This window comes from Malurus melanocephalus, unplaced genomic scaffold (assembly GCF_030028575.1).
Source record: "Malurus melanocephalus ecotype Western Australia unplaced genomic scaffold, MMel_1.1 scaffold_276, whole genome shotgun sequence".
Classification (NCBI taxonomy): Eukaryota; Metazoa; Chordata; class Aves; order Passeriformes; family Maluridae; genus Malurus; species Malurus melanocephalus.
Window position 1 is genome coordinate 759271 of NW_026623508.1, and position 11557 is coordinate 770827.

The following is an 11557-nucleotide window of genomic DNA, read 5'->3' on the forward strand; positions in this document are numbered from 1 at the left end:
CATCCTCAATGCTACAGGACCTCATTCCCCTCCTAAAACTTTCATATCACCTGCAACTACAAGATGCTGCCATAAAATAATGCAAGGGTACTAGAACCATCCTCTGGATGCAATCAGTGCTGTTTTGCATAAACARAGCTTAAGAAAAAATAAACAAAACACAGTCACTCTACTCCCTTAAAACAGGGCACGTTGCACATCAGTGTTTTCATTAGTCAGCCACCTCACCAGCGATCAAAATAAGCAACTTAATTACAAATGTTATTTTTGGAACCTGAAAGGAGTTACAGCACAAAGGATGTGATCTATCTGCATTTGTGGTGCTTTCATCTGTGAATTCACCTTTCAAGTAAAAGCAAGCCATGTATTTACTTGATACAAATTCATACTCACTCTTACCTTGAACAATCTCAAAGTTATCAGTCACATATAGTTCCACACATCAGCATGAACTGAGGAGAACCATAGTTATGCTCTGTAGAGGCTCTCTGTCCAGCAGCTTGATAAGTCTGAGGGACACATCATGATCATCAGTGTGATGGAAGTCTGCATTACCCTGAATGGTGCCTTTGCYTAAAGTACAAAATGTGTGACTTGCTTGCACTTCCTGTTTCCTCCCTCATAACATCTACAATACCATTCACTTGCTAACTCTGGAAAGCTCACGATTTCCATCACAGATTTCAAAAACCCTGAAAACACCCAAMTGATTTCCTGCCAATTTTTCTCTCCACTCCTATGTGTCAAGAGCACTGCAGGATCTTTTAAGCTGCACAGCAGGAAAGCAACGTGCTTTTAGGTGATGTCAGCATACCAATATTAATTTGACTAACCTAGTTCAGCATGCAGTATGCAATTATTTCCCACTCTCCTGATTTTTTTCCCCAGCCTATTTTCAGTTTAATTTATATGTTGGTAAGGATTCTACCTTTAGAAAAGATAGCTAGTCCACAAGCCTTCCATTGTCCTGCAGCTGCCACCATTATATTTGTCACTAAAAAAAAACTCACCTTTTGTGACAATGGGATTTGAATCATAATTGCTAAATATATAATTTGATTACTTTTTTTTTTTTTTTCCTGAAGGGGGAAAATGTGAGGGCAAAACCATACAGCTTATTTCATGCTTAACTACAGTGTAATTCTAGACCCTAACATTTCTACCATTCCTATTTTGGTAATGAATGGAATGTAAAAGGGAGGTATTTAAAATTAAATTAATTGCAGCAGTTCTGAGGGTTAAACCTGCTTAACCCAACCTTTTATTAAGAGAATGTCAACAGAGCATATATCTTGTCTAGGGAGTGCTGGGACATCATTATTCTTCTACCAGCATGTTCAATTCTAAAACCTGGGATTTCTTCAGGYTCCTGTTGGTGTCATGCACACCGTAAACCCATCTCAAATTATAGCGTCTGTTCTGAGCTACTCACTACAGCAGGATTTGACCTGAGAAACTCTAGAGTTTTGTTTTACTTTATTAACTTGGAGTACTTTTAAACAGTTTTTAGACAAAGTTTTCCCCTTGACCAGCAAGGGAGTTTTCATCCTGAAGTTCTCAGCAGCATCCGGTGAGGCCCTTGGCCAAGTTCTCCAGATCCACAAGGACAGCTTGCTGGCTCTTGCTGTGGCATTTTCTTAATCCTCAGAACAGATTTCCTGGATCTAGGAATTTAATTCCTGACTCCTTTGACCCAGATGCTGGCGAAACTGTAGTCTGCAGTCTGTATGCAAATAGGTGTGTTCATTTTTTTTTCCTTCTAGGAACTGGCCTTGCTGTTAAATTTTTCTAAAACAGTCATATTAATATGTTCAAAAATCCATTGTTGAGTTTCAGATAAAGGATCACATCTGTTCATGAAAATCTTCTTCTCAGCTGGGTTGCAATCTATGCAGCTGCTGCTTACCGGATGGAACAAAGTTTTGTCCTACAGGAATGAAAAAAAATAGAATTAGGCAGCAAATGCCAAATCACTGGAAGTGTTATCACTTTACAGAACATGGATTAACACAGTCCTGTTTGAAATGATTTTGTGGTCTCTGTGCACTAACCCTGTGTAATAACTACAGCTATTATAAGAAAGCTGTATAGAATCAAGTATTTTCTTCCCTTGGGCTATTATCCTTTATGAAAGTGGGGATTCAAGAAAGAAGGAGATATCATCTGGTCTTTGACTAACAACCACATAATATAATGAAAAAATACAATGTCTTTTAATATCTTTGCATATCATGTATTTGCTTGGATCCTATTTAAATGTCTGAACCTGAAAAGTGGATTTGTTTAGGTTTTTTTTAGAGAAGTTTTGTTCTTGACAGTGTTGTGTTTCTTGACAGGGAGAGCTGCAAAATCTTAAACTTGGTGAAGACATTAAAATTAATTATTAACTGAAGTGGTGGACAGATGGACACAGGATTGATGTTCTCATCCCATTCAAGGCGGACTTTGTCTGTGGCCTCAGTAAGACSAGCCACTGAAATACGCTCTCCTAATAAAATGGAAATCCTAACACTGATTTAGTTCCATACGGAGATTTGGGGAGGGTAAGCATGGATTAAGTTGCTTTAAAAAGCATATTTTTGATGATCAGTTTTATTAATTTTACTTCACAAAACTGGAGTGAATATTAAGTATCCTGACTSTGAATCTTTGTTAAAGCAGAAACTACTCAGTTGGGCACCTGGTTTGTGTGAGTAGGGTAGTTYCAATATACTAAGTTCACATAAGCAAGTGTTTTCACAAAGACAGATGTGGGACTGATTAGAAGGCTTTAACTATACTGCATCTGTTGAAACAAATTTCAGATTACTGCTGGTAAACCACATTCAGGCTTTTCCCCTTCATGCCGTTGACTCCCTGACAGTACTTTAATACTTATCCAGGATGTACCTGCTTGCCCAGTTTGTGAGATTGTGAGAGAGGAAAAAAAAATCTACCTGTCAAATTGCAATTTGTTAAAAACTCACCTAAGTGCTCTGGGTGCTGAGCAATGATCACAGAAACTTCTTTTTAACTAAAAATACTCCACATTAAAAACAAAACAAAACAAAACAAAACATGAAAACAAACCGAAACCGCAGGTATTTAAAACCACTTTGAAAAATAATGTTGGGTTTTTTTTTTAATTTAGGAAAGATGAAATTCATTATTTGGGATTTGTGAAAAAATGGTAAAGTACAAAGCCTCTTTTTAAAATTAATATATACAAGAGAGAACAAAGTCAAAGTAGCCTGTGCTCTGGCTGAGGGTGATGGTGTTACATCTGCCTTTCACACTGTGTTTTACCTCCAGCATCTGTCTTTCCCCATAACCAGAAGGTGAACACAGAAATTGAAATTCACACTAAAATTCTAAGGGATGCCATCAAAGCTGACAGAGTACCAAATGAGTAGAGGCCTTTCCCTTGTGTTCTACAAGTAGAGCACCCTATGGGGTGTTGCAGGCACCCGTCTGCACCTTGCTGGCTCCTCCTGTCCCAATAAGCACTTGATGGAGTGGCATTGCGGGATATCAGGACACAGTGACTGTGGCATGGCCACCCTGTCTGATGTGGGGCCTTGAAGGGGGCATCTGGTCTTCCTTGTAGTATAGCTGGGCATGAGGGTCAACCAAACTATTGGAAGCAAAAGCTGGAATACTAGAAGCTTTAATAAGGTAGCCAGTCAAGAAGAAAGGAAACAGCTTCAGCAGAAAAAGCTTGCAATGAAAAACACTCTAGCCGTTCCAGAAAGCTGGCGGTCCTTCTTACAGAAATATTGCAGGCAGGCAATTTTTGAATGAAGCATTATTGGTGCTTTTACTTAGAGAGTCTGGTTATTAGGAAAGAAGAGTCTTCTAAGAATAGGGACAGAGTTACCACTCTGGAAAAACTTCTGGCTGACTTAGCTATATATAAAGGCCTATTAATTTATCGTCTCAAGCTTATCCTGATTTAAGGTCAAAGACTGGTAGTCTTATGGATTTCAATAGAAACAGGCTCAGGACTTCAAGGGGTAACAGTTGTGTGCATTCCAGAGAAGAACTTTACAAGAGAAATACATAAATTCCTCTTTACTCCAATATTGAGAAAACATGGGCACTCCTGTGGAGACATTTCTAACATCTGAAAACAGCAGAGTAATTTTTTTTCCTTCTGCATAAAGGCAAGCCTGAAGATTATTTGCAGAAGGAGAAACTCCTCCATAAGATAATTGGTCTCGAAAGTTCAGGGGGTCGGTAATGAGACACAGAGCCTTTCATTTCTTATAGGTCACTGCTATAACTATGGCCAAGAGCAACTGGCAGTCATTATCAGCTGGTGGCAGTGGTAGTTTATCTGAAATTAGTTGGTAGCTCCAGTGTCATTTCAGCAGGACTGACGTCCATATGATAAAAGCCACTATCACAATGACATGTCTTTGGTTGTCTGAGGGAATAACCTACGCACCTCCTGTGTGACAAGTGAACTGATTCTTACAGTTTGTCCCTGAAGCTGTCAGGAGGCTGCAACCAAACCCCTGGCTCCTGGGCACAGTTTTTGATGCTGTCAGTTTAGTTTCTATCATAATCACTAAGCTCAGGGTAGAATTACCATATAATTCTGCACAATACCATATTTCTGCACAATTGTTTCTTTTTAAAGACCTACTAAATCAGCCCTCTCTTGGATACTTCTGCTCTGCAAATAGCAGTAGTGGGCCTATGGTGCATAAATTGAATCATACTTTATCAGAACCAATGTACTACCTGTCAGCCAAGAATGATGCTACATTGAAAACTAGAGCCATGTTCCTTCACTATGAGGAACAGAAATTTGTAGGCACTGCTTATCATTGGCTCTGGCATGCTTGGGAAGCTAAAGCCATTCTCCCAAATATCTAAGAATTACTGGTTATTTACATTTATCTATCAMATATCTTACATTGCTCCAATATGGTGCCAATATTTTTTGTCCTGGCATTACACTCACATTCTACTATTTACAACTCACAGCAATGTTTGCAGTATGGCTTGGATTTATTCTGCTCCATTGCTTCTTACAGGGTTTTCTCAAAGGTATACTTGGCTGTAGACCAGTATTTTGAATTTGTTCTAAGAAAATTGATTACTTAATACTACAGATTTACTAGACTTTCAAATAGCTGCCCAGATGTAGTTTAAGCAGTATGGGAATAAGAACAGGTTTTTGACACATGTTTATTAGTGGTAGTTTTGGCTTCAGTCGTCTGAAAAGAATGTGGCTTGCATGCTCTGAGGCTGCACTGCAATGAGAAGCAAAGTGCACATTATGGGGATAGGCTGCAAACTTTTTCCAGAAGAGCACTCCTTATCCAAAGTAAAATATTAATGTATTCTACTTCCTACTAAAATATTTAAGCTGTTTTTATTTGCCASGATCCAAAACCAGGTTGTTAGGATTTCTGTACTGTAAGAATATGGAATCTGAAAAATGTCTGGCTTCAAATAGCATTTGCAATACTTTGTAATCACTTCACAGCCATAATTTCTTACCAGTGGCTCAAGGATGCAAGTGATTATGAGAAGACACGCATCTTTAAATGAACAAAAACCTCTTATCTTCTWGTTTTATAGAAATAATGTGACATCATGGTAAAAAATGCTTCATATTAAGCATCTTATAAGACATTAACAAGCAAGGTCATTTCTCCTAAAGCATGAGAAGAATTTTTGGCAGGATGGATACATGACCATTRGGAAGCCACAGTGTCTATAAGTGGTGCAGAGAACAGAAAAGAGTGGCTGACCTGCTCTCTGTTTTTTAAAAGGTAACATTTCTTTCTTAACCAGATTACTATTCTTATTTATTTAGGGTGCAGATTCAGTAGCATACCATTCCCTAGGTAAAGGCTCTAGTACAGACCAGTTTTTGTTTTGCAGCAGGGAAAGCACTAGTAGTTGTATTGCCAAGATGCTTTCAAAGCTAGAAAAGGTTTATATCATGTATAAGATTTTAGGAGGTATAGCTATACTACCAGAAATCTCTAATATAAATCTACCTTTCTAGAGGAAACATTTAAAAATACTCACTTTATTAGCCAAACTAAAACTAAGCCTAAAGAAAAACATGTATRCATAATTCTATTATTCCAATGTAGTTTCTTAAATTGAAGGCTTATGCAAATTGACCAGCTTGCTGTCAGGTTGGTATTACAGTTAAGAATGTGTCAGCACTTCGATCATAACAAAACTTAGTGGTGTTTCTTGCTGATATGGAAATGCCTGTCTTGCACTGAGAATTTTTATACAAGCCCTGTCAGCTTTCTGGAAATAAAAATGAAGCTGTGTAGAGAATTTAATAAAACTTACACTGTGTATTTTTTTAAATGTATTTTTTTAGTTACCTGTTATATTCTGCCATCATCAAAGGTGATGAGCCTTTCAGAGGGTAGCTCCAGACCCGCATTTTATCTTATGAACCAGTTATATCAAGCAACAATGAAGTGCTAAAGGTATGAAAGCTTTTTGATTTGCAGCTTGGGTAGGCAAAAAGATAAATAGGAAGGGTTTTGAAGCAAGAAGGTATTATTATGGCATTATAAAGTCAGATAGGCGGCAATACAACCACCACAATTTATATATTCCAAATATCTGCCCCATACATTCTAACTTTCTTACAGGTAATACCTCAGTTTCAAAGGGATTTCAAAGATTTCTGGAAAATCTTATGAAGGATCTTGCAACATAAATAAGGTAAAAAGGCACAAGCTTATAAGTAGGCACTCAGAAAATGGGTCAGGACAAACCTATTTTTAATGGTTCTGAATTGGTTTTCTMCTATATGTGTTTTCAAACCAGAAAACAGTATTGACGTTTATCTGGCAAAGACCAATTCCTGGTACTTTGGCCTCAGCTTAAGCAAGGTGAAGGGCAAGGCACAATGGTCAAAGAAAACAGAAGCGTGTGTGAGAGGAATCTTCAGCACTTCAGAGAAMTCTTTATCTTGAATACAACATGGAGTTTCTCAGTGAAATCTGTAATCAAAGCAACTTGCTGATAAACCATTAAAAAACCCAAATAACAACARCAAATCAGTATGACCAGGACTTTTTACCATAACTGAAGCTCTGAGAGTTTCTAGCTTGACCTCCAGCTTCCAGTGATTTATATAAATGGGCTGAAATTCAGCAGATCAAAGTAGTGCCTAAGGTGCTTATCTTTAGTTTATAAACTCCTGCCTTCTTTGGGCTTACAGCAGTGCTTTTAATGTTGGGTTGGGTAGGAGTTTTTGTTTGTTTGTTTGTTTGTTTGTTTGTTTTTTTTAGGGAGATTTTCTGCCACTTGTAATCTTTAAAATGTAGTAAAGAAATAACATTTAACTCATGAGCAGCGTGTCTTGCTGCTGTCACACTGGATGAAAATATTTCCAACAGTGCCTCTGTTTAAATGACACAATCATCTTGAAGCGCCAGAATGGTAAAACACCTTTCAGGGAACAGATCCAATACAGACACCCTCTGAGCTGGATCAGATCCATTTTCATTTAAATTTGACCTAAATATCTGAATGCTCAAAAGGAACATGTTCCAGAGAGATTAAYACAAAATTAAATTGGAATAGGATGTGGTGGATTTTAAAACAAGACTTTTCTGATGGGAAAACAAGCCTATGTTAAACTGAATACAGGCTCAAGACAATCTAAATCTCTGAGATGCCCCACAGTGACTCTGACCTTCCTATAGCTCCAGTGCTGGTTTCCCTTCATCCCGTGACAGTCATACAGTGTGACAKGGCTACTGTGAGAGATGGCATCGAAGCAGAACTTCCGAGTGTGAAGTGGCTCCCCAGGGCGGATGTCTTCTCTCCAGCCAAAGGTGAAGAGCTATGAAAACAACCAGGCAATACAATGATATATTATTAGTGAAAAATGTTTAAAACACAAAGTTTAATGCAGGATTCCCTTTTCACACACCCCAGATGCTGGTTAAACAAGGCCTGGCCCGTGTACGATTCAGTGATGCCAAATGCCTTAATTAAAGTGCATCAGTGGCCATGTGGAATACACCCCATGAAGGCACAATCCCTATAACAGGGAAGGAAAAAATCGCTAGTGACATAGTATTGCTGAGAGGAGAGGGGATATGCTGTATTAAAGCCTTTAGTTACCCCAGTTAAAGCAGCACCTGTATGCACAAGGATTTCGGCTRCCTAGGACTCAAAAAGCCTTCACCAGTGATGTTCCTTTAGCTCTCATTTGGGTCTGAACAAGCTGCCTAGAGAGATCTTCCCATCTCAGCATCTTTCCTGTTTAATGAGCAGCTTCCTTCTGTTTATAGGRGACACTGTTAGCATACCCTCTCTCAACTGTCTTTTTTGCCCAAACAACACATGTTAAATGATCTTCAACTTTCTACTGTGAAACCTGTGAGCTACAGGCAGCTTGTCAAAGCCCTTTTTCTTGCTGCCTGAGAGGAGTCAGGGAGGGTCACAGTTAATAGAAGAATCCTTCTCAATTAGACACCAGCTGTCTGAAGTGATGCTGCAACACTGAAGTCTTTCAATCATGAGATGAAGGTGACAGGTCTGACAGCATCAAATTTAAAGACGTGGAGTGCATTTTCCTTTCCATGGACCAATCCTTGCAGAAAAGAGGTTGCAGGTTGTAAATTACTACCTAGAAGCTCTGTCAAGAGCTGTGAGGTTCTTTTCTTTTGTTCATTTTTTTTTCTTTTTCTTTTGAGAGAGTGCTATTCTTTAGGTTTCTGCATGACTTTTGATTTTCCATAGGAAAAGAAAAAAGAAATGTAACACTGAGAAAGTGAAGATCTCTTTAAATGAGCAAACTTTGCTAGCAGAAACTGTTCAACAGAGATGGTTCATGTGGAACTGCATGCAGAGTTGTTATCCAGAGAAGCAGCTGCCCATACTGAGTTCAGCTCCCCACACTGAGTTCTGACTGTCTCCAACACTTCATCTCAGGTTTCTTATCCAGCACCCTGCTCCTCCAGTGTATACATCCCCTGATAGAAACAGCTATAAATTGAAGYTTAATATCATGTGGGTCTGATCCTGAATAATTCTGTGGTGGTTCCCAGGTTTCAACCTTTTCATTACTACAGTTATCTTCTTTCCATGGTCTTCTTTCCATAAAAGAAACATCTCTTAAAAATACTGCATTTTCACTGCCGTACCAGCCTTTGAATACCACATTTGAGGTGTTACTGTCTCTCTTGGCTTGTAGGCCCCAAATATAAGCATATATCTGAATATTTCCCTTTTTTGTTCTCTCCGTTAGCTGCTGTTACTCCCTGTTTATATCTGTATTATACGTTTTCTAGAGAGTGTTTTCTTAATCTGCCTCTGTGTCCTGCTTATTTCTTCTATTTCCCAAAGAGCATTTTATATTTATCTGCAGTAAAATGCAGTGGACAGCTTTAACCTCATTTTCAAAGCAATTTCTGCTTTTCAAAAGGTTAGATCTTTTTCCATGTTTCTTTATGTTTTTTTTTGAAGCATCATCATGAACTCTCTACAATAACTTATCATTTCACAAGCAAAGATTGAAGTAAGATTTGGTACAGAAAAAAGTTATATTGCTGTTTTAGAAAAAGAGAAAGCTGAGACAGTTTTCCTTTAACGAAAAACCAACAAAAGCCATTTTCTTTATCTTATCCTTTACCTTTCTACAGACACATAATAAACCTAGAGTTCAAAGTGATGAATAACAAATACCTAGAGGAATGGTGTGGAACAGTGGTTCTGTGATATTCTCACTCTCAATGCTACTACTGTAGGGAGAGATCCTATTTCAGGACCATCCTTATTTTTCCCAGTGGGTGGCTCAGCCAAATTTCTCATTCTTTGCATGAGTGGTGAGCTGAGGGGCCAATTTTTGCTGCTCTCTGGACCTTGGTGTGAGGACTACTATCCCACCGAATGCATCGGTACACCTGAAAGAGCTCAAGCCAGCCTTTAAATCAGATCATACTGATCTGGACTATCCCTTTGCTCTTTCCACTCCTCTGTGGTTTCTGAAGACTGCCAGGGCTGTGTCCTGTTTGCAAGTCAAGACATGTTAACAGTAGGGGGTTTTTATTTCCTTCTACTGAAAACCAGGATCTGTGTAATACTAGATCTGAATGCTTAGACTAGCTTRGATTCTTCTTCCTTCTTCTTTATCCTCCTGTTTTTTATAGAGAGTTTTATTTTTAAATCAACAAATATGTCTTCTCCTTAGTGGTACTATTATAAARCCAATCTTTTTAGGAATAGGAAATCAGTTTTAGGACTAAGAGAGAGAAAAGAATAAAACAGTAAGAAAGAAGGTTATATTTCTCACATACCCAATTAGTATTAAGATCTTGCAATTACAGGCACTGAAAGTGCACAGTCCTTCCAATCTCATAATTCTAAGCTATCCTCTTTCAAATAGCAATTTTCCTGTTAACACTGAATCTGGCCAATATAATTATTATCTCTGCACTGCATAATGTCCAACAATGCTATGTGTTATTAGCTGGAGGCCAGAGTATAAAATGTTCTGCTTTGCCACCACTTGTCACTTTGAATTTTGTTGTTCCTTTGCTAAGAACCAACTACATCAGATTCTACAAGAAAAGGCTGAGTCCTTTTGTACCCTTTTGATATTTCATTCATTTCTGACTGCTTGTTGATTTGAAATAAGGCTGCACCAAAATTCCCAGACACATTATTAGCAAACAGCAGGCTGATTCTTCACCTGCAGTATGTTTTCCGCTGTTCACTGTTTTCTGCCAGACCTAAGAAAGCCTCTGTCCTGGCTCATTCTCCTCCTTTGCCTTCTCTCATAGCAAAGTCTGTAAAACAGAGACCCATCTTCTGCATTTGCAACCAAGCAACGCCTCAGCCCTCATGCTTTGCCTTTTTATGTAGCCGAGCCCTGTCATGCAGTAACTGGGAAAATACAGCTTTCCAGCCYCATTTATAATTGGCACAGAGCCTGAAGAATGATTGCTTGATAGAGCCATTGGCCTGGGACTCTATAGGACGAAGATCCKTTTGATGCCATTAATGCTTTCCAGCCTGGCAATGTTGCTCAATTACTCACTGTCTGGCTGGGTCTGTCAGATGGTGCTGTGCTTTGACTCCACCATTACACTTGAGGGGACAACATGTACTCCACCCAAAGATGATCATGTTCAGAGCTGGGCTCTGGCTTGAACTATACACCCAAGTAGAGAACAAAGAGCTGGRCACTTGCTGGGCCATTTTAGAGTGATGCCTGTCCACCAATTCCCTGGCAAAGCTGGGGAACCTGATAAGAGACAGTGATGCATGTCATTTTCCTTTGCTGTTGGTCATGAGTAGAGCAGAGTCCCAGTTTCCCCTAAAGCCACAAGTTAGCTCCAGATAGACAGAGGTGGAAGAATGCAATGCCATGACATATCCTCCTGCTTCTTTTCTGCCCCTCTGTTCTTAATTTTGGGGAAGTTTCCAGAAACCACAGTAACACATCCTCACTTCTCACCCATCTCCTGTTTGCCAGAGAGCCTACAAGTGCCCCACAAACCTTCTGACTGCTGTTTGCCCAGTGGGCCTGGCTGTGAGGGGCGCTGGCTGTGAAGGGGTGTCGGCTGTGAGG

General features: G+C 39.1%; 1 protein-coding gene across 2 annotated transcripts in view; it reads right to left on the bottom strand.

Annotated features, from left to right (window-relative positions):
* Positions 1-937: 937 nt before the first annotated feature.
* GALNTL6 (polypeptide N-acetylgalactosaminyltransferase like 6) overlaps positions 938-11557 on the bottom strand; it is a 70729-nt gene continuing 60109 nt past the window's right edge. For both annotated transcript variants that reach the window (XM_057376267.1, XM_057376268.1), the window contains exons 6-7: positions 7670-7819; positions 938-1927 (exon numbers count right to left, since the gene is read on the bottom strand). In XM_057376267.1, the coding sequence (XP_057232250.1) occupies positions 1760-1927; positions 7670-7819 (318 nt within the window). In that variant the 3' untranslated portion in view covers positions 938-1759. The remainder of the gene's footprint in view (positions 1928-7669; positions 7820-11557) is intronic.